Raw genomic sequence first — 22,789 nt, 5'->3', positions numbered from 1 at the left:
GGCCATATATGCATTAGTCTATGTTTATAGCGTTATTCTATTCGGCATGCCTCATTATTCCGTAACATAAGTGATCTTCAACCGCTTCCGCAAATCAGTCAGGAATATATCTGTCCCGTGCATATTGTAGCCGTCTTGCTTGCGCCAAGGCATCTCTCGATCTACCTGGTGGTTGACACCCTCGGGGACGATGAGGTTTTGATACTCTGCCGCGGAATGAGCGTTGTGCACCTCGGTAGACCGGAGTCGCGGTCCGATCAGAGGCCCCGGAGTCTTCACCGGCGGGGCGAGAGAAAGGGCCTCCAGGAGTACTATCCTCGTACTGAACATGGCGATCCCAATCCTCCAGGGACGTATAAGGACTTCGCAACCAAGCCTGTAACTCATGCAAGAACAAGCGCGCATTGTCTCTTCCTAGGAAGTCGCGTAAGAGCTCTTCCGCCTGCCCCGCACTGCCCTTGATATCAACAGTGCGGAGAATCGCAATAACGTACTCGAGTAAAAACTCGGCATTACTCCCCCGTCGGCTCTCAAGACGCTGCTGACCAGGCCGAGCCACCCGACTAGGGCCTGGTCCAGCCTCTCCTTCCGGATTTAAGAAAGCAAACACCCGAAGTTCGCGCCGGATCCATTTCCGTGCCCGAGAGACCAGCTCCTCGTCACGATTGAACGATTCTGGTGATAGTTCGCGGTACTGGGAGAGTCTGTTCGAGCCGACTCTTAGTGAGTAAAGCTGATGACGGTAGACATATTGCCGCCGTATAATGGGATCGTCCGGCTCTCGGGGTCGTGGGCTTTCTGCGGGCTGACGTCGGTGGCGAGGACCACGGGATAACAGCCCTCGGTGTTGAGATGTAGAGTCAGGCGCATTTGCAGCGGATGGAGGAACAGCAGGTAGTTTGTAAAGCTTCGGACCTTGGGGGTTCTCAAGCTCGTACTTGACAGTGTGAACATCACTCTTGCCTAGGAATGTTAGTACAAAGTGAACCGAAAGCGAGGGTCGATTGCAGAGATAGGGAGGCATACATAACGGACAGTTACGGCGCTGTTCCAGCCAGCTCACGATACATAAAAAGTCGAAATTCGCATGCGCGCAAGGCACCGTGACAGCTGGTTCTGTGATTGCCTCTAGGCAGATGACGCACGGGTTAGCCAGCTCATCGCCATTGTCCTCTTGCGCTACTTCTTGGAGCGTCTTATGCAGGATCTCCTGTCGCACGTCGACATCTCTAGACATCAGACATTAGAATGATTTTCGAATCAAGGGAATCGATCTGAGTTTTGGTGAGATGAATGTCATCGGCGAAGAAAGAGCCGGTCAGTTTGTCACAGCTACTCCGGGCGGAGGTCACGTTGTGGCGGGAAAAACCAAAAACCTGTGGAAAGCCGACTTCCTGGAGATTCACCCACGCAACTCGCAACGCTGAAACCATGGTGGGAAAATGATGAGGTCTGCCAGATCTGTAATCGCTGAAAACTGCTTTGCTCCTCTTAGCTCTGCCGCAAGCATGGCACGAGGGAAAGCCAATGGAAATGGTTTCTCGAACCATGCGAATGGCAATCAACTTATCTCACGTACCATAACAGGGTTGAAGCGCTGGTCCATCATCAACAAAGATTTACCAGGTAGGAGATTTGTTTTCACGTGGGCTAATTTCTTGAATTTCTTTACTAACTCTCTCCATACAACAGCGGTATCGCAGGTAAGAGCTATTCATGTATACGACTTCGACAACACCCGTGAGAGCTCCCGTTAGCAGTTGCTTCTGTATTTCGAAGCTCATATTGTGCAGTATTCTTGAGTCCCTTGCCGAATCCGCAACTTTGGAATGGCCCGACGATCGGATTTCTACAAAGTCTTGAAAGCTTCACAAATGGAGGATGGTGGCACGACCCGGCATTGCTCGCAGCTACAGGAGAAGGCATGGAAAAGGAGGAGACACGAGCTTGGAATGGCTGGTGGAATGAACAGATTGTGTGACTCGAAATGTCTTGTATGGTTTGGTATGGTTCGCTGACTGGCCGCAGGTTCGGCTGGTCGAGCTGAGTATGGAGCAGAAGGACGCCCTCACAGTACTTCTGACGGGCCGAAGTGAGAATGGCTTCGCGGATATTATTCGGCGCATGGTGGGCAGCAAAAAGCTGGAGTTTGACCTCATCTGTCTCAAGCCTGAAGTGGGGCCCAACAGTGAACGCTTTTCAACCACCATGGAGTTCAAGCAGACCTTCCTTCAAGACCTCGTTCTCACTTATGAGCAGGCCGACGAGATTAGGGTCTATGAAGATCGAGTGAAACAGTAAGCCTTCTGTCAGACGTCCTTGCCTCAGAGATTACTCATTCGGCGCTAGTGTCAAGGGCTTTCGAGACTTCTTCGAGGATTTGAACAGGTCGCTGCAGGTTGTACCAGCACCGCGGAAGCCGATCAATGCAGAGGTGATTCAGGTCGCGGAAGGATGTACCTTCCTATCCCCTGTAGTTGAAACTGCCGAGGTACAGCGTATGATCAATTCTCACAATAAGTCAATCCGCCAAGCTACATCGAATGCAACCCAATCGCCATATGGTCGTCTGCGCATCAAGCGCACCATCTTTTACACTGGATATTTAATATCTAACGCAGACTCGAATCAGTTGATCAGCCAGCTACTGACCCCGCTTCTGCCCTCTGGGCTTGCTGAATCCAATGATCTGAAATACATGGCTAACAGTATCCTCATTACCCCGCGCCCTGCCCCCCGATCTATTTTGAACAAGGTCGGCGGCATTGGCAAGAAGCTCACATGGCAGGTCACTGGGACTGCTGTCTTTGAGAACAAGGTGTGGGCTGCTCGAGTGGCCCCTGTTCCCGCGACGGAGAAGTACTACACAGAGAACCCACTGCCCGTGATAGTTCTAGCTGTGCGCAAAGGCGCGCGTCCTATCGATGCAGGCAAGATCCAGAACTGGCATCCTGTACCAGCAGAAAAAGCTCTGACTTTTGAAACTGTTGTCGGTGAAAAAGTTGTTTTGCGTGTGGAAGAAGAGAATCCCCATGAGGGCGAATGGGAGAGTCAGTTTTTGAACAAGAACCGCAAGAGACGCCATCAGCAAGAACGTGATCAGGACATCCTGTATCCGCAATCCTGTCAGAATGATGAGCCGCTATCCCAGACAAGGCCACAGCCATACTATAATTCCCGTCATGGTGGGAGCAGCCGCCATCATGATGACGGACTGCGACGTGGTGGCTCGCACCGCAGTGGTCGCGGCCGGGGAGGAGCGCCACGTGGTAAGGGCCACTCAAGCCGAGGAGGCACGCGTGGTCGGGCCCGTGGACGCGATGGCGGTCCTGCTGGCTATCGATCCTTGGACGATCACGTTGGATATGATGGCGGTTACGAAGACAAGCCTGGACCGGGTGGTGCTGGACCCGTCATGAACTACTAATACTGAGCTGGCGATTAGGGTTGATTTCCTTGGGAATTGCTGCATCTTATTTGTCATATGAACATCCATTGTCCCTGTGGTCGATCTCGGCGTCGGAGTCTTTCTGGGAGGTGAAATGACGCCTTTCGATTATAATTGATTCAGCATGGCGGCTTTTATATTGGCCTTTTTGCCATTTTCCGAGAATCTTAGTACCTGACTTCTGCGTCGAAATGCATTCACCAGACATTATGTTGAAGACCACCAGCCATTGCATTTCTCATATTAGCTTACAATTAGCAACTAGATGTAGTCATAATATATCCAACTTGTCTCCCTCTACCTGTTACATCCTACTGTGTCACATGTTTCCGCCTGTCTGACAAAGCCAAACCCCAAGTCTTTAAAGAGGGATCAAAAGAAGATCGAAGCGTCCACTACCGTCTCCATGTCTGTCCAGACTACTACTCTCTGTCCTCCCTTATGACTTACCTATCCTTACAACACTTTGCTCAGAAGATCAAAACCTTCTCAATGCGACAAACATCCTCGTGCACATTTGGTCACTGGAATCTAGACCTTTTTTGTCCGTACAATCTCAACTCGTTTCATTCCCCCGATTTGTGGATTCCCCTATATTAGTGCCATGTGGCTAACTAGACCCCTCTTGACTCTTAACCAGAACCAATTTACGGGTAGGGGAAATGAGTTCATCTCGTTAAGGAACGAGTATAACCTCAAACTTTGGCTAAAGTCTCAGGCCGCACTCAATTACTCGAACTAGTCAATTCTTGGCTGGTCGGCTGTACTGCAGAATTGGCTGACTCCCTTCGAGGTCGAGATGAGTCCTCGGCTAAAGTTGGACTCCCGCGATGGCTAGGAGACAAATACGATCTATTTCTTCAATGCGCTCGGCTTTAATACAGGCTCTTCGCCTTCGGGTCATATTCTCGTCGATTTTAGCCCCAGACGGCCTAATCAGCATGCTTCCGGACTGAGGTCCCCTTCCTTACCGGCTGATTTCCGTCTCCAAGGGACTCCACGATTTGTGGGCGATTCCTCTAGTTCTACTTGGCGATTTATCCAGAATCTGCGGGGACTTCAAATACATGGAGCGTCTTCGTAACTCTTGCGGAGAGGACTTCTCATAAAGGTTCATTGGTGAGGTGTCACTTTACTGTCGAACAATACTTCTCCCGAATAGGGAACTGTCAATCCGACGCCTTTCCTTTTGCTTCAATACAAGACGATGGTATGAGAATCCATCAATTAACATAATAGAGATGATGATGCGATCCTTCGTCCTTGGGAATATTGTCCCTACTGTGCTCGGACTCGTGCCGCATCATGTTTCTGTGGCCAATGAAAAGACTTCTCTCACGCTCCTCTATCAGAACAATCTGAATGCATCGGACGCCTCAAACCACATCAGTGCAATCCTACTTGACCCAATGCACCAGCATGATGTGCGTGAAGCATGTCAGCAATTTGGAGAGACGCTGATCTCCCAAACAAGCCTTCGTGACCACAAAGAAGATTTCAAAAATCTGTTTACATGGCTTGCACACACAGGGAAAACGAAGTCGGACGCACACTTTTATATTCGTGAAGGCGTGCTTTCTGTTCCCAAAGACTCGGATGATTTTGCTGTCTCCAGCTTTCCACGTCAGAATGCAAGGCTTCCCGTTTTGTGCACCCAGACCGGCAACGACTCCGTGATTGAGGACGCAGATAGTCGCCCGAAGCAGCTGCGAGTAATATCCGAAGGCAACTCGTATATTGGTTTCCGTGATCAAAAGTCGTTTCGCTTCTTAGGTATTCCATATGCTGACCCTCCTGGGCGCTTCAAGCACGCAATACCCTATTCGCATAGAGACCAAACCATCCACGCGACCAAGTACGGTTCTGCATGTGCTCAGAGCGGTGGCGGCAGTGAAGACTGTCTGTACCTGAACATTCAGACCCCATACATACCGAAGAAGGGTTCGCAAGAGGGCCTGAAGCCTGTCATGTTCTGGATTCATGGTGGTGGCTTTACTGGAGGAACCGGTGCAGATCCGCTTACGGACGGTGGTAACCTGGCATCACGCGAGGATCTTGTGGTTGTCACATTCAACTATCGGCTGTCGACACTGGGATTTCTGGCTATTCCTGGGACTGATATTACCGGAAACTATGGGATCTCAGACCAGATTCTTGCCCTTGAGGTACTATTCCCACTTCTCCATATAGATGCCTCTGAGACTAACATAACAGTGACAGTGGACTATAAAGAATATCGCGCAATTCGGAGGTGATCCAAAGAAGATCACCATCATCGGTGAATCTGCCGGCGCCGGCTCGGTCAGAGTGCTACTAGGTTCTCCTCCAGCTTCAGGGAAGTTCCAAGGCGCCATTGCCATGTCGAACCTGGGCGGCGGTGCTGGGTTAGGGTTGGAGAGCGACTACGCAACGACATACAGTTCATATCTTACGCCCGACGAGTCCTATAAGCTTGCGGGTCCGCAAATCTTCTCTGAAGCAGGCTGCAACAGCGGCAGTCTTGAACAGAAGATCTCTTGCCTTAGGCGTGTTCCTGCATCAACCCTCGTTGGATTACAGACTGTTGCGCGTTACGTCGTCCAAGACGGCCATTATGTGACAACAAAGGAGCTCGATCTACTTCGGAAAGATGTCACCACTTCTAACGTACCGGTCATGTTTGGCATTGTCGCCAACGACGGCGCTTCGTTCCCACGTATCCCAAAGCTCCTGTTAGTTCCGAGCTTGAAGGCATCCAAGCAGCCCTAGGTATCAGTAAGAAATACGCACAGTTCGTCATCGACTCGGGCCTATTCCCATACCACGACACCGGCAACGTGACTTTGGACGCTTTCAACGTCTCCCAACGGGTAGCGACAGACCTGCAATTCCGCTGTATCGATCAGGCAACTGTCTTTGCTGGTGTTACCTCTGGGGTGTTCCAACCTTCATACTTTTATCAGATACAGAGGACAACCGGTGGCTACGACCCTAACAACCTCGGCGGCCCTCCCGCAACGCCAGAGTTCCCGAACGGTGACCCAGAGCTGCCCTATTTCCGTCTCCATGGCGCAGACCTTCCCTGGGTCTTTGGAACGCTAACCACCCTGCGCGAACCCCTCGACCTCTTTTCCATGCAGCTCGTGTCTGCATACTTTGCGGAGTTTGTTAGGTCTGGTCAGCCGAATCCCGCGCCGGAGTACCTCCAGGCGCGCGGGTATAAGCAGACGCTGGACGCCGTCAACAATTTCGATCGATGGGAGCCGGTGTCTCACTCCGAGGGCCCATTGCAGCTCCTCGATTATCCTAGTGTGAAAGCTCCTTTCCAGGATCTGGCGCAGTGCGAATTCTTGGGTTACCCGATCACGTATTATCTCCGTTAATCTGGCCAATTGTCAAGTGACTTGACCAGGTCCATTGGATTGGTTGTCGCATTACAGCATTCCCATCGAATCCGACGTCATCTACAGGTCAACGCGAAGGAAACAACTGATCTAATACATTGACTGGGTTCTCGTTGACAACGCTTGCAAAGCAATTCAAGCCCACATTTCTGTTCCCACCATATATACATATATGTCACGAGCAATGACCGGAACTAGATCAGCTAGATCAACAGACTTGCAAATCTACAATCCATCCAAAGTGAATGCCTGCAAGATCAGCGTCTTGTGCAAAGCTATGACAAGGCCATGTCATTAATACTTGGACTTTACGAAGACCTGGATGATTAAGTACGAATGAAGTTCATATAAACATTTTCTTGCTGATACACCTACACTATCATGATGGCCTTCGTCATATGGAGTACAACCTGAGCTATAAGCCCTCTGGGGTGTTGGACACCCCATTCCTGGTTCTGCAAAAATCGAAATTCATATCATGTATAGTTATGGTGCAAGGATCAGGTCAGTTTAGTCAGTCAATGGCAGGAGGGTGGTGATGTTCCATCCCATTTGTCTACATGATCCGCAAGATATGTAAACAAATGTATCATTTGGTAGCATAAGTTCATCTATCATCTTGATTCATATGGTAATTGTTGTATCATTGTCGAGCATTGACATTCAAGCACAAAGATCTCCCAACCAGAAGAAGTCATCAACCCATTATGTCCACTTTCCATTCGTGTCGACCGAGCGATGATTCAAATCAAAAAGAGGCAGAAACAAAGGGGGATCGTCTTTTATACATGATAAGAAATTAAAACGAAAAAAAAAAAAAATCCGTCATAAGTCATCTAACCAAGGTTTTCCACGTGCCTGTGGAAGATTGCCCAATTCATCGTGTAGACGTAACAGGACGTCCCTTTCATGAATCTTGTAGTTCCGTTCCATACCCGTTTCCCAATCCCAGTTGTCGTATTATTCGTGTGTCTTTCGTGAAAACATGACGATCAATTAAACATAGAAAATGCGTCGTAAAAACATCAAAAATGCAAGAGTGCTGCGGATTATGGCGCTTATTCTTCATCCGTCAACTGCTTCAGCAGTTTGATGCTTAGTATCATCACCAAGAGACCTATCGTTACGACCACTAAGAGGACAAAGCCGAACCAGCCAAGCACCATGGCGGACGTTCCAACTCCTGACTTGACGCTCCCATTGCCCATGTCCTGCGCTATTGTTGTTGCAGCAACTGATGCTGTATGCTGCCAAAGGACCGACACAAGCACAAAAACAGATGCGACGAAGTTGAGCGCCAAGGCAGCTTGGGACACGGGCCGCGAGGGAAATGGCTTAACCTCTTGTTCTGAGACGGTGGAATTGATCTCTTCGTGCCAGCCGGGGAATGTGGCCAAGAGGATAAAGCAGAGAAAGGCCAGGATGACCGCAACGATACTGGACGAGTCAGCAAATGCCACACAGACAGATGAAGTCAAAGAACTTACAGCAAATATGGGAACACCACTGCGTCTTTGAATGTCGATGCCACCCAGATTAGATTCAATGGATCTTGGTCGACGGTTACAATCTCAGCCAATGCCGTGGCGTTGGAGTTGCAGATGTAGGCTCCGCCTGCGGGTTGGACGCAGATACCGAAATATCCCACGCGGACCTCCATTTCGGCACCACCAACGATATTTGCCGTCGCTGTTACCACGCCAGGGTCCACCTGCGCCTTGTCGAAGACTGGATTATACCGCTCATAGTATAAAGATATCAGAAAGATATCCGGTATTTGTGGTGATGATGATGAACATCCGGCCAGTAGTAAGGCTAGGACAAGTTAGCGACATTCCGCACATGTGGCAGACAGAGAACTCACAGAGAAGGATGATCGCCACAGCAATGATTATCATGAGAACATGATGATAGCCAATCATTGGAATAAACCCTGATGCATAGTCAGTATACTGGAATACGAAGTAAATGGGAAGGGCACCACATACGGGCAAGCCCGGCGCCAATTCGAAGAGCCATTGCGAGAGCAGATTCAGATCTCCCGTGCGCCTTTCCTTCACACCCAGTAGCTCACTTCTCGGACTCCCGAGAAGGAGTGCCTATAGCGCCGCTGCTGGTCACTCTACGGCGAGAGCGGCGGTCACCAGACGTTCCTGGGCGAGTCGAACTTGATGGAGGGCAGGTTGACTTCGAGTACACCACTACTGTGTGCGGATCTAGATCACTGAGATAAGATAAGATGTTCAGATGAGTTGACAATGCTGTAAAAATGTGGTATGGAATGTGGATGTTGTGGATCGAAGCTTGGATGGGTCGCTCGAATAGTTCAATGCGATCTAGTTGACGAACTTGACAGAGCCTTTCAAAGAATGTGACTTCTTTCAAGGAATGACACCTAATTATTCAATCGAGATGGTCAGAATCTCAACTCAAAACAGTCTGTAATATCAGATTTGGCGAAGATAGGTATGTGTCAAAAACGAGCAAGTATGCGAGAGGGTATAGTTTAGGAAGAACAATGGAGGGGAACGAGAGGGAAGGGAGCGTAGCTGGACAATTCCACAATTTCGGCCTAAACCTCCTTCTCTGCTTCAAAGTTTTCACAACGAGGGACAGCTACAGCATCAGGATCCTGACGATGACACAAATGATGATGATGCTGTGCTGTACCTGGTGGCTGGGAGACTTGACTCCATACAATGCAGGAGGCTGGGCCAACGCCTTTTGTTTACGCCGCCCGTTCCCCGGTAACCATGCCCGACCGCCTGCGCTTTCAGGCAGCCCCGCTCGTGCCCATCTCAGACCAGATTGACCCACTCATAGGGCTATCCCTTGATAGGTCTAGCGTCACGCTTATCGGTAACCTCATCGATCCAGCCTCGCGATTTTCAGGTGTCCAGTAAACTCCACTGCCCAACATAGACAGGCGCAATAACATTAAAAAGCTATCGAACTGTTCCTTGTAAGTCTCCATGATACTAGAAAAAAAGCCAAGGGCGGATCTGTTCTGTATGTATATTACTCCCAGTTTAACCATGTCTTTTCACTTGCAACGTCAAAAGCCTCCCAAACTTTCTAGGCCAACAAGAGCGCCCAACTCAGATATGGGTATACCAAAAGTATCAATGCAAAGTAGTAGTATGCAAGTCGTCCCAAGTACGCCGTTGTACTCCGTTGAGTCAATGTTCCCTCCATGCAAACCAACCGAATCTGGTCCAACAATCCGAGAACCTCTCTGTTATCTGGCATATAAGAATTGTTCCAGATTGACCGGGTCCTGCGTTTTGTTGGTATCATCGCCATCATCTTCGTCATCGGTGTTCGGAACAATCAAGTCTTCGCTGCCCTGGGTAGAGGTTGTCGCTGAACGTTCAACCAGGCTGGGATGGACGAATGCCTTTGTCTGGGGCAGGGCATTCACAGATCGAGGACGAGCAAGAGCGGTTTGACCAAGGCGCTGCAAGGGAGTGAGCCGGCGCCGCGGGAAAGGACCAGACAAGGTTGATAACGTCGGATTGCGGGACGCGCCAGAGGTACTCTCCTTAGACTGGGGCTTGAAGATGTACTTTGACAGCACTGGTTTGCCATCATTCTCGTCTGACATAGACGATCTGGGCGAATCAACACCTTCCTTGGAGTCGCTAGACCTGTGAGCGGGGTCAGGTAGGTACGTCATTATTTGCTCTGCTACCTCATCGGAGAAAACTTCCAAAGTCGATTTGCGTTTGGTTCGAGCAGCCTTCGAGCCACTTGGACTAGAGCTGTTGGTGCAAGGCGCGAAGAAACGACTACGGCAGTCTGCACGCTCCGGTAAGTTTTCTTCCTCCGTGTCGGCGCAAAGGCGTTGCCGTTTGGCGGGTTGAAAAGTTGACGCTTTAGCCGCGCGAGCCAAGAAAGAGGTACGCTCCACACTTCTGACAAGGGGACTTGATAAACGGTTGGAGGAACCCAGGGCAGACGCCGACCTCGTAACGTCTGGCCGCGATGGCGCAGGGCTGCTCTCCCACGAACTATTGGCATGACGCTCCAGCAGTCGTTGCTGACTCGGAGACGGCGTTAAACTGTTAGGGTCGAGTTCAGCCAACGGCATCCGCTTTGGAGTAAAGAATGCGCTGATGGGTTTCTTCGGCTTCAACTCTGCCGCAGAGCCGAGCGTCTGCCGCCGAGTAATTCCGCTTGCCATCTTCCCAGGAACTGGGGGCTTTAGCACAATTTGCTCTTTCGTCGTTGGATCCAAGTCGCCAAGTGCAACACCGAGCGCGATTTCTGCATCCACATCGCGACCGATGAAAGGCAGTTCCTCCAAGTTCACATCCTTTTCGGGCTGAGTCAAAGGGACGAGCTTGCCGGCCTTAGGACAGAAAACTCTCTGGTATAGGAACGTGAGCTCGGCTTGCTTGAAATTCTCAAGGTAACCAGCGGGAACGTGAAATTGACCGTCAAACTGCAGCATACGAAGTGCTTTCTCAACGTTCTTGTACTTTCGTATGCTCCGATAAGCTGTTTTCAGACCCATTCTGGGGATGTTGGGAAGATAATCGCAGCCACTAAGGATACACATCCGTCGGAAGTCAGCATCTGTCCATCCTATCAAGTTGACCTCGCGACAGGCCGCAAAGTCTGCTCGATCAATCTCAATGCAATCGCCATGTTGGTCGAGTTTAGACAGTAATCTCTTGGCGCCGAAGACAAGTAAATCCGAGTCTTCAGATATAATCCCATTGATGATGCCCTGCCGTTCAAGATATACCAGCTGTGCATCTGCCTCGTACGGCGCGACGACATATTGGACTTCCACCTTCTTCAGTTCCTCGATCAATTGGCGAGCCATATAAGGAGTCACATCCACGGCCTTTTGTAGTTCCTGGTAGGCCTCTGCCATACGGCCCTTGCGTTGAAGCTCCAATCCAAGAGCTTTACTTGCCTCCCGCTTCTGAAGCCGCTCCGACTCGGTACCGGATTTACTGGGGAGATTGTCTCCATCGAAGACAAGGTACGGGGTTACCCCGAAGTAGAGGAGCATGCGGACACGATTGAGGACGAATTCGACATGTCTGGACAAAAATTAGTCATGCCATCGCGAAACGCCTTGGCTGATCACATACTTCGTTGTAGGCCTGTCGAGTACGAGATCGACAGCACAGGCAACAGTGCCGCGATGTAGCCAGCCATACGCATCTACTCCGAGGGTTTGCCCTTTGAACTTTTTAACGTGACATGGCTTCTGAATTGATTTGAGAAGGCCGTGGAGTCCTGCATAATCAATCAGTATCTCTGTCATTCATCATGGCGAAGAGGGGAAAAGCCAACCTTTAATGCCCATGGTGGGCACTCTTGCAAAGGCAAGACACTCCTGCCGTTCACCTAACTGGCCAAGACGGGCATCGGCTCTGACGTTCTTGGGCTGAAGGTTCGAAGAGTCTGAGTGCGTGGCTGCTGGGATACCGCGTTCCTATAAAATAGTGATCAATGACAGTAGTCAGCCACCCTGACCAACAACCCAGAGACAAGATTCTGGGCCCTGACAACGAGGCTGGAATGTTCGTTCCTTCTCGTTCACCATCGACGCGTGAACGCGGTATATCAAGAGAGCAGCTCTGATTGGGTTGAGGGAGGCGGTCTCTACTTTCGGAGTCACCGCCTGTTGATTCTGCCGTCTGTACCAGAAAATTATCAAAAAAGGAAGTTTCGACTTAGCGGATGGTGAATTCGCATAGACTACCCCTCTACTCCTAGCAAGCATAGGAGATTTGAATCAATACAATGCCGAAGTCTTTCGCGAAAGTGCACAAACATATTTCAAAGAAGCGCGGTGTGATTGATGCACTTCATGAGAACAGCAGAGATGCGAAGAGATTGCGCCGAGCCAACGCAAGGGATGATCGAGTAGCCCGAGTCTCAGCATTGATGGCCCGTGGAAGACAGTCTTACAGTCAGTATATACTTCACTTTTCTCTGCGGGCTTGTTGAGCTGATTCTAAGACCCTCTCTCCAGTTGATCGCGTCACGTACTTCCAAGAAACCGTTGCGAAAGAATCTAAACCGTTCTCAGAAGATGATATGAAGGACTTGGTCGTGCGGTATGTCTATGTCATTACTTTTCCTGCACAGTCGCATGCTGACACCTGCTTGGCTAGGTATATTAACCGTAGCGTCCCTGAGATCGAACAATTACAGAGTGAGCGGAGGAAAGGCCGGCCTCCAAGCAAGCGTGAAGAAGCCTTACTACAACGGACAGAGGTCGAGAACAAAGAGTTTAAGACTGGATTTTGGATGCCCGATTTAAGCCAAGAAGCTGTGATCAAAGGCCTCGCATCGTGGAACGGAGACTGGTCCAGCCTTAGCATGATGAAATTCATCAGAATAACCAAAGATGGTGGGAAACAGCCGTCGGCTTTTCCACCCAAGGGACTTTCATGAGGCTGGTTTCTCCTATCTCTTCCTAATGATCTTCTTAATATACATAACGAGTCAGATGATCTTCGGTGATGATCCTACATATGACTGACCCAGTACATGCCGCAGGCAATTTTGCTGTGCATCATCAATCCATCAGAGATTCGAGTTTAGAACCCGACTAAGTTACACCGCTCTGCATATTGAGCGTGAAGTAATCATACTATACTGCCACACTGGAGTAGCGAAGTACACAGTCCCCATCGCCCCAGGTTGCTATTGAGCTCGAATCCGGACCCCATCCGACACCCATGGGGTCAAAACCCAATGCAGACAAAACACAGATATAGTAAAAGTAGCTGGGATCAAAGAATATACTTCTTTTTCTTGTTTTTTTGTGTAAGCAGGCTCATCCTGTCCTTTGTAGATAAGTAGTTGGATCATCGGAAATGGCAGAAGCTCCCTAGTCTTGGCGGCCGGGTCGGAAGGTTAACATCATCGGTTCGCCTCACACCAGATTCAAAACTTCCTCTCTTCAACTTCATACCTTCTGATTACCACCTTCTTATCTGCCATTTTTGCGCATCAATTTTTCATCCATCTTTAAGATGCTTTCTCTTCGTACATTTGCGCGTTCCGTGCCTCGCACACTCTCGCGGTCCATCGCTACCGCCTCACGGTCGTCCTTCCTGTCAGTTCCCAAGAATGGCTTTCTGCAAGCTTCGTTGAAGCAGGCTACAAGACCCTCCTACGCTGCTTTCTCTACCTCTAGTGCTTTCAGACAATCTCCTGCCGAAGGTAAAGTCCTCTATAAAGTTTATTATCCAAGGTATTCATGGAGGACATGATAGTTCAAATTTTCTCTTTCCGGGCTTCATTTGTTGATCGGGCACGAGTTCCGGTGGTTTCACAAAGCTGGTTTTATTCAGCAAAACATCAAGCTAACACCCATTTTCTTTGTACAAGGCGACATTGAACTTGTTGCGAAGCTGGAGGATGAATTGAAACATGAGAAGGCCTCCGGCCTAGAGGATCTTGAGACCTCCGTGCAGAACATCCAGTATGTCCTCCAGAACAACTCCTGGGAGGTGAGTATACGGACCACAAGTATCAATGATTTTAGCACGGACTCACGTATTGTGCATAGGTCAAGGATGTTCCTGGTGAACAGGAAGTTGTTTTGAGCAAGAAGTTTGGCAATGAGGAGTAAGTATCTCTTCACCAGAGACCTTCGGCTCCTCCACTTATACTTCCATCTACGGACAGGATCCGACTCACCTTCACCGTCGCCGATCTCCAGAACCTGAGTGAACAGGAGGATTTCGATGACAGCGCTTTCGCCGATGAGATGGACTTCCAGGGCCACCAGCCCGTTAACCAAGGTCGCGGTGCGCCCGGTACTGTTGCTCAGCACCCCGAGGATCGCATTGCTCCGGCCGACCGCGAAATTGATGATCTAGACCGTGATATGGAACCCAGCTTCCCTGCTCGTGTTAACATCACCATCGAAAAGCCCGGCAACGGTTCTCTCCTGATCCAGACCGTTGCTCAGGATGGTCTGTTCCAGATCGAGGAGGTGTCATACTTCTCTAAGCCTGACCTCGCCCACGCACAAACTGCCGAGCAAGATTGGACCAGACAGAGCCTCTACGCTGGTCCTCCTTTCGAGAACCTTGACGAAGACCTGCAGACCTTCCTCGAACGCTACCTCGAAGAGAGAGGCATCAATGCTGAGCTCGCCAACATGATCCCCGACTACATTCAGGTCAAGGAGCAGAAGGAATACGTCCGCTGGCTCGAGAGTAAGTTTAATCACTGTCATTACGCCTTCGCTCGTGTAGCTAACATTGCTGGTCGCAGACGTCAAGAACTTCGTCGCCGCTTAAATACCGAAATCTTTTCGGCGAAAAAGTGCTCTGAAGTCCTTACTAGGTCTTCTCGTGCATTGTACCAAAATCCATTGAAAAATCATAACTACTTATCCGCTATTCCCCCATTGTATCATTAGAAACGAATTCAGGATCATGTGTTGTACGTAGTTCACATCTAATTGAGAATGTCAAACCTCTCATTCAAGCCGTCATCAAAATTACCGCCGAGTTTACCATAGTAGCGAATAGTGACCAATAAAGTACGAATTTTGGCATCGGGTCGTTGATTCAATTGCGTGGCTTATATACAGCCTAACCAACACCTATAAACGCCTTTACTTCGCCAGCATAAACCAATACTTCCGCTAAGAATAGAAACCTGCAAATCCCAATATCAAGAACCCAGCCATATATCGGAACGAATGCAAACAGTGAATGCCCTTAAAATTCCATGCTTTCCGATTTTACCTCATCCGGATCTTCATTTCCTCGTTTGCCGACGCGTTCCTCTTTGTTTAGAGAAGCGATGAACGAACGGAAGTAGTCAATATATGGCTTAAGGCTGGTCTTCTCGTAATCTTGCAATTTGCGACTTCCCTGGGAGTCGCTAGGTGTGTGGCTTTCATCTTGACCAGCTTCGGCGCCTGCATTACCGCTAGAGTGCTCAGCATCCCAGGCATCTATCTCCGCCAGTAATTGAGTGACTGTTGGGACGGAAAGAGGATCGAATCCGTCCGCTTTTTTGGCGTCAATGGGAACACAAACACGCCCAGTACCGGGATGGATGACAAAAGGGCTCTTGAGTAAATGGATCATTTTCTTGCTGACTTCAGCGTCGAGTCGCGGGTATGTATATTCGAGTACGATATCCTGTTTCGCGTCTCTCAGAGTAGTAGGATTAAGAGTGCTGCTCTTGCCAGTCTTTGCAAGCGCGTCGATGTCCGCCCATTTGTTCGTACTGGACCGGCCAGGCGACGAATCCCATTTCTTGCGCAGTGCATCATTCAGTGTCTTGTCCGGCAGCAATGAGAGGAGGCGCTCTGCTTGTTCTGAGCTTGCGAATGTATCCTGGTCGATAAGTGTAGTTTGGGCGAAGAAGGGTTTGAGAATTTCAAGACTACGGGACATATGCGGATGTAACGGCCGCTTTATATTCACGCGCTTCCCGCTTTGGGATCCTCCTCTCACAACGTCGAGATAGCCGGCAATGGCCCTGCGCCGGTCATCGGGGAGACAACGAGCACGGGCATCGCACACCCATGCGTGAGCACCACGACGACCTGAGTACACCCAAAGGATGTGCTCGAAGCCAAAGTCTTCACGCAACGCAGTATCCACCACTTTCATCGCCATAGTCACGAAAGTCCAGCATTTTCGACAAATATTTGCTTTGGTGCAGCAAGACCGAATGTCGTCATAATCTGTCAAATCGATATCGAATACTAGCTCTTTGGAGATTGGTTTCATCTGACCGCCTCGTAGTGTTTTCCGGTCCCGCGGGTTTGTGTTATACACGGGACCGATCTCAAATCTCGAAGGGTTCATTTTCAAGATGTCCTTACGGAATCTAAGGGAAGCATTTGTCAGGAATCAATGAGTTATAGGCCCACAACTTCTCCCTACTCACAGATCTGCAGTCGCATATGATTGATAACGAAGATATGCGTCATTCTGAAGAGTAAGAGCGAATTCGCGGTTCCCAAAATCAGGAGAGGGTATAATTCCATGGTTCAGCCACTGAAAGAGGTAGCGGAATGGAAATAGACGCTGATAGAAAGCGAGCATTATATCTGTGTCGACTTGTGCCGATTGAGGAGCGGGCCTGAATGAACATCTAACGTCAATGCCATACTCAAATGCAAGAACAAAATGCGCTTACTCCGAAGCAGCTTGGGGTGCTGTCGCCTCATTTTGCGGATCTGGAGCATTCGAAGCTGGAAATTCCTCATCGTTGTCCTCATCGCTGAACATATCTTCTAGCCTCACGCCTGTTGCCTGATTTTCTAGCGCGATTGGAGCTTCATCTTCCGTAGCGCTAGAATGCGCATCAGTCGCAGGGGTATCTTGGAGTATCTCATCATCATGATCGTGAGCGGACGACTCGGCAGAGGAAACTGAGTGAGGCATTATGTATCTGGTTGACGATGGGCAGTGGGATAACTTCATCGACTCTCTGGGCTACAATATCATTCAAGCAATCCACATCCATCGACGCGAGACGCGTCCCAAACGCGTGCCTCTAAATGGAACGAGAGTGACTTGTATCAGCCCTAGCCCTTATCCTTATCGATAGGGCAGCTTGGAATGTGCTTACAGTTCACGTGACACTGACTACCCTGTTAAGCCTACGTCCGCAAACGGTCAATTTCCCTAGAAGTCTCATGCAACCACAACCTCGCCAGGAACGACCTTCCTTCCCCTTTCAACGTCCGCTTGCGGTATTGTTGTAAGGTCGTTCAACGTCAGAGATCTCCACCTCTCTCTGGCGCATCTCGAGTGGTATGATGCCTACATCTGCCCTGATCCTCGCGGAGCTATCCAATCAAGAGAGATCCTTGTTACATTCAGAAAGGCTCCACCACCATTGGCCTCAAATGTTCCCTGGGGTTCTTCTACCGTCGTACTTGCGTTTAGAAGACCTCACTTGTTTAAAAACGGTAGCAGAGCATACCAGATTTGCCATGGATCTGATGTGCGTCATCGTCGATCAAGGACCTTATGAAAGCGTTTGACAACACTGGTGGAGACAATAGTCAGCATTTGGGCATGAAGGCGCTTCTCTCGCAGCGAGCTGAGCAGTGCTCTGGCCTCCACTTACATGGGCCTCAACTATGGAGATTGGCTAAGCCTGCTGGATTGACTCCAGTACCTTTTGTTCCTTCTTTAAGCTTCGGCAGGTAGCATTGAATGGGCGTACCCATTTCAAACTCCACATTCCAAGCGTTACTTCAGTCGCCTTTCTGCAGTGTGGTTCGACCATCTCTGACTGAGGCTCCACGGTGGCGCCGAGCTGTGAGCGGCTTGTTCCTATTTTCGCGTGAGGTGCCTTTTTTTGTGACAAGATCTCAGGATCTGAGAGGACTCCATCCAGCAATGCTGGTTCATGTTACCCTCGTCTCACTAGTTGATGTTGGTGACGCCATCACTTCTGGCCCCTAGACTTCCGTGCCTCCTCTTGTCTCCCCGTCTCTTGGGAGGCTGACAAGGGTATCCTCGGCCTTTCATCCGAATGAAACTCGGAGATGTTACCTCGATCTCCTGGTCTTGACACACGACAGGCTCTCACATAAGAGTCTTCTCTTGATAGCATTACATCGGTACCTCTATTATCCATGGTTCAATGGGGTATTATCAGCCTACTCGGGTCGGAGGCCAATCAACTTTCGAGTTACCTGGGACCAGATATTGGTCGTCATCCTCGTTGATCGTGGGTACGACATGGTATCACTACCATTACCAGTAATCTCTTGAAAACATCAAGCGACTCCACCCTCGAGATATAAAGTAGAGTTCCTCCTGCGATCCTGACTCTTTTCCCTTCAATTCTTTCTTTCACCTTTTTGTTCAAGAAAGTCGCTCGCTCTCGGACTCTTCATTCGTTTTCTTGCTTCCTTCGGGAATTCATTTATTGTTATCCAGAAACTTTTGTCTCAAAAGCAAGAAATCAATTTTCAAAATGGTCAACTCTGGCATTGCACTTCTGGCTCTGGCTGGGCCAGCCTTGGGTGGCATTGTGCCAAACAAGGGCAATGACGAGGTATGCGTAGCCCGCCCTAGCCTCTCTTACCTTCTGCATGGAGGACACTGACATTGCGGTAATAGGGTCATTCTGGTTACCCTGGTCACACCCCTCCCACCAAGTGGCCAGCCACTGCTGAGCCTCACTGGGTCACCAGGACGGCAACGTACTTGACCACAACCTGCCCAGGTATGATGCTCCACCTGACCTTTTCAAGCGCATGTGTCTTAATACTATCATCGCAGTTTCCCACACGAAAGTCACTTCTGGAACCAAGACTTTGACTATTCCTATCACTCTGACTAGTACAATCACTGTGACTACCACTACCGTTGAGGACTCGAACACCGAGACTCGAGTGGTCGTGCCCACTGGAACTGTGCCTAACCATCCTCTGGTTCCGACTTCTGTCCCGACTTCTGTCCCGACTTCTGTCCCGACTTCTGTCCCAACTCAAAACGCGACTTCAATCCCGACTTTTGTCCCGACTCAAAACGCGACTTCTGTCCCGACTTCAGTCCCGACTCAAAACGCGACTACTATTGTGCCACCTCCAAAGGTTGTCCCAACGGGTGTCCCCGGCCAGAACACTACTGTTGTCCCACCCCCCAGGCCCGCTCCTTTCACCAACAGCACTGTTCCTCCCCCTGTGCAGCCAGTTCCTGTTGCCCCTGGACAGCCTACAGCTCCTAGCCAGCCTTCTGTCCCTGGTCAGCCCTCTGTTCCTGGCCAGCCTTCTGTCCCTGGTCAGCCCTCTGTTCCAGGCCAGCCTTCTGTTCCTGGCCAGCCCTCTGTTCCCGGCCAGCCTTCTGTTCCCGGCCAGCCCTCCGTTCCCGGCCAGCCTTCTGTTCCCGGCCAGCCCTCTGTTCCCGGCCAGCCCTCTGTTCCCGGCCAGCCTTCTGCTCCCGGCCAGCCTTCTGCTCCCGGCCAGCCTTCTGTTCCTGGCCAGCCTTCTGTTCCCGGCCAGCCCTCTGTTCCCGGCCAGCCTTCTGTTCCTGGCCAGCCCTCCGTTCCCGGCCAGCCTTCTGCTCCCGGCCAGCCTTCTGTTCCTGGCCAGCCTTCTGTTCCCGGCCAGCCCTCTGTTCCCGGCCAGCCTTCTGTTCCTGGCCAGCCCTCCGTTCCCGGCCAGCCTTCTGTCCCTGGTCAGCCCTCTGCGCCTGAGCAGCCTTCTGTTCCTGGCCAGCCCTCTGTGCCTGAGCAGCCCTCTGCTCCTGAGCAGCCCTCTGTTCCTGGTCAACCCACTGCCGTCTCGCCGCCGCCAGCTGAGACTGCTCTCACTGGCTCTGCTTCCCAGTTCGAGCCTGCCGCCGGTCTCCTGGCTGGTATCTGGGTTGTCATGCTCATGCTTTAGAGCATCCATCGATGGCCTTCCGTATTCAAGGTGACTGGCTGCCATACAGGCGGGAAAGGCACATTTTTGTTATCCTGGATTTTCTCTTCACGCACGGTTTTTGACTTGGTCTCTGTTTATCATCTGGCAAGCAAATTTCGGCCATCTACTTTGAAAAAGTTGTTCCTTCGCTCGTGGTTATGGACGGAGTTACTGTTATCAAATAACAAAGTAATAGTAATATAATACAGGCGTAGCAAATACATTGCATGCATGCTTTATAAGGCCATTCACTTCCTACTGTCTTTTTAATGACGCTTCGAACATGATAAACTTCGAGCCGATCTAGTCAGCTGGTTCCAACACGTCAGGTACGTTCGCCTATGACCTAGAACATCCGATTCAATTCTCATAGACTTAAGTAACCGTGATCGAGGACAGCATCTCGCACTTTCATAGACACTCCTCTGATGCATAACTGAAAATGTCAAACTGGCAGAAAATGTTCATCCACGAGCCACGTATTGGACTTTGATTCTATAGTCAGGTTACTCTATGCAAAGCAGTTAAAGCAGGGTCTAAGCGGAAATGATGCAGGAGCATCCATTCCACCAGTCTTAACCTCTAATAAAGATTGAAACGGAGTGAAATAGAGGATATGAAGAAGAAGAATACATTTAGAAGAAAGAAAAGGTTTTGACGGTATAGTTCACTACCTCAAGCCCTGCAGCTCCTGCTCGACTTCGGCCTTGACTACTTCCCGGACACCTACCCATCCGGCGCCGGCGCGGATAGGAGTAACTCGGCTTTCGCGCTGCTCGAGCCCGATGAATTCCTGAGGAAGAACCTCGGTGAAGTCATACCCGTCTTCGGCGCGAAGGGCCAGGTCGACGGCGCTGGCGAACTTGGCCGGGTGGGCTGTGGAGAGGGAGATATGCTTGACACCAGGATTCCGCTCGATAGACCGCAGAGCTGCCCGCACACCGACGGCAGAGTGAGGGTCGAGAATGTAACCGCCAGTCTTGGAGCTCTTGGCGCTGCCAGGGCCGAGATTGGAGGGGAAGGAAGAGGTGTAGGTGGACTTAATCTGGTCAATGGTCTCGCCGTTGCTCACCCGCTCGCTCTCAAACTCGGCCTTGGCGCCCTCGAGGACTGCCTGGGGTACGGTGAAACCACCCTGTGTCTTGAGCTGATTGAGCCAATTGCTGACGCTCTCACAGGCATGCTTGCGTCTTCCGTCTACAGAGCCGGCGCAGTCCGCCTGGAATGCAAGGAACCAGAGGAGACGCTCAAAGTTGCTGCTGACAAGGATGTCCATGGCGGGGCTGTGAGTCTCCTTGACGCCTTCGGCCTGAGTGGTGTTCTTGGTGTACTGGCCACCACTACGGAAGAAGCGGTCCAGGATGTCGTTCTCGTTGGTTGCGATGACAAGCTTCTCAGCGGGAAGACCCATGCGCTTAGCGAACCATCCGGCGAGAATGTCACCGAAATTTCCTGAAGGAACGACGAAGCGCATCTTCGTGTCTTTGGAGAAGGCGGAGGTCTTGGTAAGAGAGAAGTAGGAGTAAAAGTAGTATGTGATCTGAGCCAGGATACGAGCCCAGTTGATGGAGTTAACAGCAGCAATGTTGTGGGTTGAGTTGAGATCAGGATCAGCAAACAAGGCCTTTACAATGTCCTGGCAATCATCGAAAGAGCCCTCGACTGTCAGGTTGTGGACGTTGGCATCCAAGACTGTCGTCATCTGAGCTTGCTGGATAGGCGACACCCGTCCAGTGGGGAAGAGGATGAAGATGGAGACATCCTTCTTGCCCCGGAGACCATAGATCGCTGCCGATCCAGTATCGCCACTAGTAGCACCAATAACGGTCAGGTGGTGTCTGTCCTTACCCTCCTTGCCTTCATTCTTGCGCACCAAGAAATATTCAAAGAGGTTTCCGAGGAACTGTAGCGCGACGTCCTTGAAGGCGAATGTTGGTCCATGGAACAATTCGAGCAAGTAGAGGTTGCGTTTTCCATCCAATTCAACCAGAGGCGTCCTCTCAGGGTGCCGGAACGTAGCGTATGAGCGTCTAATGATATCTTGGAGGTCTTCCGAGGGGATTTCGCTCGGCGAGATGTACAATGACATGATACGATATGCGAGATCTTCAAAACTGAGGTCGCGCCACTCTGTCTCCCATCCCGCAGGAAGCGAAGGGATTTCTTCGGGGATGAACAGGCCACCATCGGACGCCAGTCCTTTAAGGACGACATCTTCGAAGGACAGCTATACAGCCAGTAGGTCAGCAGAATGATCTTTTGGACTAAGGTTAAATTATTCTCGACCGACCCCGTAGGAGGCACCCCGTGTGCTGAGATATTTTTGCGAAAGTGTATGAGACATAACTAGGAAGTAAAATCCGATGTCGTGAGTATGCCAGGTGTCCTCAATTGAGATGACAGCTCCGTGTACAAAACAATTGCAATCAGGAACTCAGTTGTAAAAGAATGGGCGAAGGCGAGTCTGGCGATGATTCATCCCACCTCTGAACTAGTTATCTTTCTCAAATGTCGCGGGGAGGCCCTTGCCTGCTTAGGGATTAGCGTCGCCGACAACGGCACACCGAAATCACGTGCATA

At 50.4% G+C, this 22,789-nt stretch overlaps 10 protein-coding genes across 10 annotated transcripts; 5 read left to right on the top strand and 5 right to left on the bottom strand.

The window, feature by feature from the left end:
* Nucleotides 1–94: 94 nt before the first annotated feature.
* On the bottom strand, nucleotides 95–1,237 carry AFUA_3G09090 (RING finger domain protein; the record flags this gene model as incomplete). The annotated part of the gene is made up of 1 exon (XM_749616.1): nucleotides 95–1,237. The coding sequence occupies one exon, from the start codon at nucleotides 1,235–1,237 to the stop codon at nucleotides 95–97; it is 1,143 nt and encodes a 380-aa protein (XP_754709.1).
* A 122-nt stretch (nucleotides 1,238–1,359) lies between these two features.
* On the top strand, nucleotides 1,360–3,746 carry AFUA_3G09080 (rRNA 2'-O-methyltransferase fibrillarin-like protein). Its single transcript, XM_749617.3, has 5 exons — nucleotides 1,360–1,626; nucleotides 1,693–1,740; nucleotides 1,794–1,975; nucleotides 2,029–2,297; nucleotides 2,350–3,746. Exons 1-5 carry the CDS (start codon nucleotides 1,443–1,445, stop codon nucleotides 3,425–3,427), a joined length of 1,761 nt encoding a protein of 586 aa, XP_754710.3. The 5' UTR covers nucleotides 1,360–1,442; the 3' UTR covers nucleotides 3,428–3,746.
* Nucleotides 3,747–4,689: 943 nt separating this feature from the next.
* Nucleotides 4,690–6,810, top strand: AFUA_3G09070 (putative carboxylesterase; the record flags this gene model as incomplete). The annotated part of the gene is made up of 3 exons (XM_749618.1): nucleotides 4,690–5,613; nucleotides 5,669–6,159; nucleotides 6,204–6,810. 3 exons carry the CDS (start codon nucleotides 4,690–4,692, stop codon nucleotides 6,808–6,810), a joined length of 2,022 nt encoding a protein of 673 aa, XP_754711.1.
* An 817-nt stretch (nucleotides 6,811–7,627) lies between these two features.
* fig1 (Fig1 domain-containing protein) lies at nucleotides 7,628–9,523 on the bottom strand. Its single transcript, XM_077804383.1, has 5 exons — nucleotides 9,387–9,523; nucleotides 8,820–9,226; nucleotides 8,696–8,764; nucleotides 8,319–8,646; nucleotides 7,628–8,268 (listed from the first exon to the last, which is right to left on the bottom strand). The coding sequence occupies exons 2-5, from the start codon at nucleotides 8,848–8,850 to the stop codon at nucleotides 7,890–7,892; spliced, it is 807 nt and encodes a 268-aa protein (XP_077660539.1). The 5' UTR covers nucleotides 8,851–9,226; nucleotides 9,387–9,523; the 3' UTR covers nucleotides 7,628–7,889.
* Nucleotides 9,524–9,671: 148 nt separating this feature from the next.
* Nucleotides 9,672–12,401, bottom strand: AFUA_3G09050 (putative exonuclease). Its single transcript, XM_749620.2, has 3 exons — nucleotides 12,142–12,401; nucleotides 11,937–12,084; nucleotides 9,672–11,885 (listed from the first exon to the last, which is right to left on the bottom strand). Exons 1-3 carry the CDS (start codon nucleotides 12,152–12,154, stop codon nucleotides 10,070–10,072), a joined length of 1,977 nt encoding a protein of 658 aa, XP_754713.1. The 5' UTR covers nucleotides 12,155–12,401; the 3' UTR covers nucleotides 9,672–10,069.
* A 54-nt stretch (nucleotides 12,402–12,455) lies between these two features.
* Nucleotides 12,456–13,647, top strand: AFUA_3G09040 (translation machinery-associated protein 16). The gene is made up of 3 exons (XM_077804382.1): nucleotides 12,456–12,763; nucleotides 12,827–12,911; nucleotides 12,969–13,647. Exons 1-3 carry the CDS (start codon nucleotides 12,595–12,597, stop codon nucleotides 13,249–13,251), a joined length of 537 nt encoding a protein of 178 aa, XP_077660538.1. The 5' UTR covers nucleotides 12,456–12,594; the 3' UTR covers nucleotides 13,252–13,647.
* A 53-nt stretch (nucleotides 13,648–13,700) lies between these two features.
* Nucleotides 13,701–15,316, top strand: AFUA_3G09030 (MAM33 family protein). The gene is made up of 5 exons (XM_077804381.1): nucleotides 13,701–14,025; nucleotides 14,194–14,315; nucleotides 14,375–14,433; nucleotides 14,494–15,029; nucleotides 15,088–15,316. The coding sequence occupies exons 1-5, from the start codon at nucleotides 13,836–13,838 to the stop codon at nucleotides 15,111–15,113; spliced, it is 933 nt and encodes a 310-aa protein (XP_077660537.1). The 5' UTR covers nucleotides 13,701–13,835; the 3' UTR covers nucleotides 15,114–15,316.
* Nucleotides 15,317–15,353: 37 nt separating this feature from the next.
* AFUA_3G09020 (DNA primase subunit PRI1) lies at nucleotides 15,354–17,372 on the bottom strand. Its single transcript, XM_749623.2, has 3 exons — nucleotides 16,978–17,372; nucleotides 16,726–16,920; nucleotides 15,354–16,665 (listed from the first exon to the last, which is right to left on the bottom strand). The coding sequence occupies exons 1-3, from the start codon at nucleotides 17,262–17,264 to the stop codon at nucleotides 15,540–15,542; spliced, it is 1,608 nt and encodes a 535-aa protein (XP_754716.2). The 5' UTR covers nucleotides 17,265–17,372; the 3' UTR covers nucleotides 15,354–15,539.
* Nucleotides 17,373–17,487: 115 nt separating this feature from the next.
* Nucleotides 17,488–20,455, top strand: cspA (putative cell surface protein). The gene is made up of 3 exons (XM_749624.2): nucleotides 17,488–18,855; nucleotides 18,921–19,026; nucleotides 19,083–20,455. The coding sequence occupies exons 1-3, from the start codon at nucleotides 18,775–18,777 to the stop codon at nucleotides 20,186–20,188; spliced, it is 1,293 nt and encodes a 430-aa protein (XP_754717.1). The 5' UTR covers nucleotides 17,488–18,774; the 3' UTR covers nucleotides 20,189–20,455.
* Nucleotides 20,456–20,544: 89 nt separating this feature from the next.
* On the bottom strand, nucleotides 20,545–22,768 carry AFUA_3G08980 (threonine synthase THR4). The gene is made up of 2 exons (XM_077804380.1): nucleotides 22,500–22,768; nucleotides 20,545–22,436 (listed from the first exon to the last, which is right to left on the bottom strand). The coding sequence occupies exons 1-2, from the start codon at nucleotides 22,551–22,553 to the stop codon at nucleotides 20,880–20,882; spliced, it is 1,611 nt and encodes a 536-aa protein (XP_077660536.1). The 5' UTR covers nucleotides 22,554–22,768; the 3' UTR covers nucleotides 20,545–20,879.
* Between the last annotated feature and the right edge of the window lie 21 nt (nucleotides 22,769–22,789).

Source organism: Aspergillus fumigatus, chromosome 3 (assembly GCF_000002655.1).
Source record: "Aspergillus fumigatus Af293 chromosome 3, whole genome shotgun sequence".
Taxonomy (NCBI): domain Eukaryota; kingdom Fungi; phylum Ascomycota; class Eurotiomycetes; order Eurotiales; family Aspergillaceae; genus Aspergillus; species Aspergillus fumigatus.
This window is presented reverse-complemented; position numbering and strand designations above follow the sequence as displayed.

Excerpts from the sequence above, each read along its gene's own strand:
- AFUA_3G09050 (XM_749620.2), bottom strand. Across the intron at positions 11,886-11,936 it reads CTCGACAGGCCTACAACGAA|ACATGTCGAATTCGTCCTCA; the intron begins GTATGTGATCAG and ends ATTTTTGTCCAG.
- cspA (XM_749624.2), top strand. The coding sequence starts at position 18,775 with ATGGTCAACTCTGGCATTGCACTTCTGGCTCTGGCTGGGCCAGCCTTG. Across the intron at positions 18,856-18,920 it reads CAAACAAGGGCAATGACGAG|GGTCATTCTGGTTACCCTGG; the intron begins GTATGCGTAGCC and ends TTGCGGTAATAG. Across the intron at positions 19,027-19,082 it reads CTTGACCACAACCTGCCCAG|TTTCCCACACGAAAGTCACT; the intron begins GTATGATGCTCC and ends CTATCATCGCAG.
- AFUA_3G09040 (XM_077804382.1), top strand. The coding sequence starts at position 12,595 with ATGCCGAAGTCTTTCGCGAAAGTGCACAAACATATTTCAAAGAAGCGC. Across the intron at positions 12,764-12,826 it reads CCGTGGAAGACAGTCTTACA|TTGATCGCGTCACGTACTTC; the intron begins GTCAGTATATAC and ends CCCTCTCTCCAG. Across the intron at positions 12,912-12,968 it reads ATGAAGGACTTGGTCGTGCG|GTATATTAACCGTAGCGTCC; the intron begins GTATGTCTATGT and ends CTGCTTGGCTAG.
- AFUA_3G09020 (XM_749623.2), bottom strand. The coding sequence starts at position 17,264 with ATGAAGTTATCCCACTGCCCATCGTCAACCAGATACATAATGCCTCAC. Across the intron at positions 16,921-16,977 it reads GCACCCCAAGCTGCTTCGGA|GCCCGCTCCTCAATCGGCAC; the intron begins GTAAGCGCATTT and ends ATGTTCATTCAG. Across the intron at positions 16,666-16,725 it reads TCATATGCGACTGCAGATCT|ATTCCGTAAGGACATCTTGA; the intron begins GTGAGTAGGGAG and ends TGCTTCCCTTAG.
- AFUA_3G09030 (XM_077804381.1), top strand. The coding sequence starts at position 13,836 with ATGCTTTCTCTTCGTACATTTGCGCGTTCCGTGCCTCGCACACTCTCG. Across the intron at positions 14,434-14,493 it reads AAGAAGTTTGGCAATGAGGA|GATCCGACTCACCTTCACCG; the intron begins GTAAGTATCTCT and ends ATCTACGGACAG. Across the intron at positions 15,030-15,087 it reads ATACGTCCGCTGGCTCGAGA|ACGTCAAGAACTTCGTCGCC; the intron begins GTAAGTTTAATC and ends TGCTGGTCGCAG.
- AFUA_3G08980 (XM_077804380.1), bottom strand. The coding sequence starts at position 22,553 with ATGTCTCATACACTTTCGCAAAAATATCTCAGCACACGGGGTGCCTCC. Across the intron at positions 22,437-22,499 it reads CACGGGGTGCCTCCTACGGG|CTGTCCTTCGAAGATGTCGT; the intron begins GTCGGTCGAGAA and ends CTGGCTGTATAG.
- AFUA_3G09080 (XM_749617.3), top strand. The coding sequence starts at position 1,443 with ATGATGAGGTCTGCCAGATCTGTAATCGCTGAAAACTGCTTTGCTCCT. Across the intron at positions 1,741-1,793 it reads ATACGACTTCGACAACACCC|TATTCTTGAGTCCCTTGCCG; the intron begins GTGAGAGCTCCC and ends CATATTGTGCAG. Across the intron at positions 1,976-2,028 it reads GCTGGTGGAATGAACAGATT|GTTCGGCTGGTCGAGCTGAG; the intron begins GTGTGACTCGAA and ends GACTGGCCGCAG.
- fig1 (XM_077804383.1), bottom strand. The coding sequence starts at position 8,850 with ATGGCTCTTCGAATTGGCGCCGGGCTTGCCC. Across the intron at positions 8,647-8,695 it reads TGTGGCGATCATCCTTCTCT|CCTTACTACTGGCCGGATGT; the intron begins GTGAGTTCTCTG and ends AACTTGTCCTAG. Across the intron at positions 8,269-8,318 it reads GTGGTGTTCCCATATTTGCT|TATCGTTGCGGTCATCCTGG; the intron begins GTAAGTTCTTTG and ends TGACTCGTCCAG.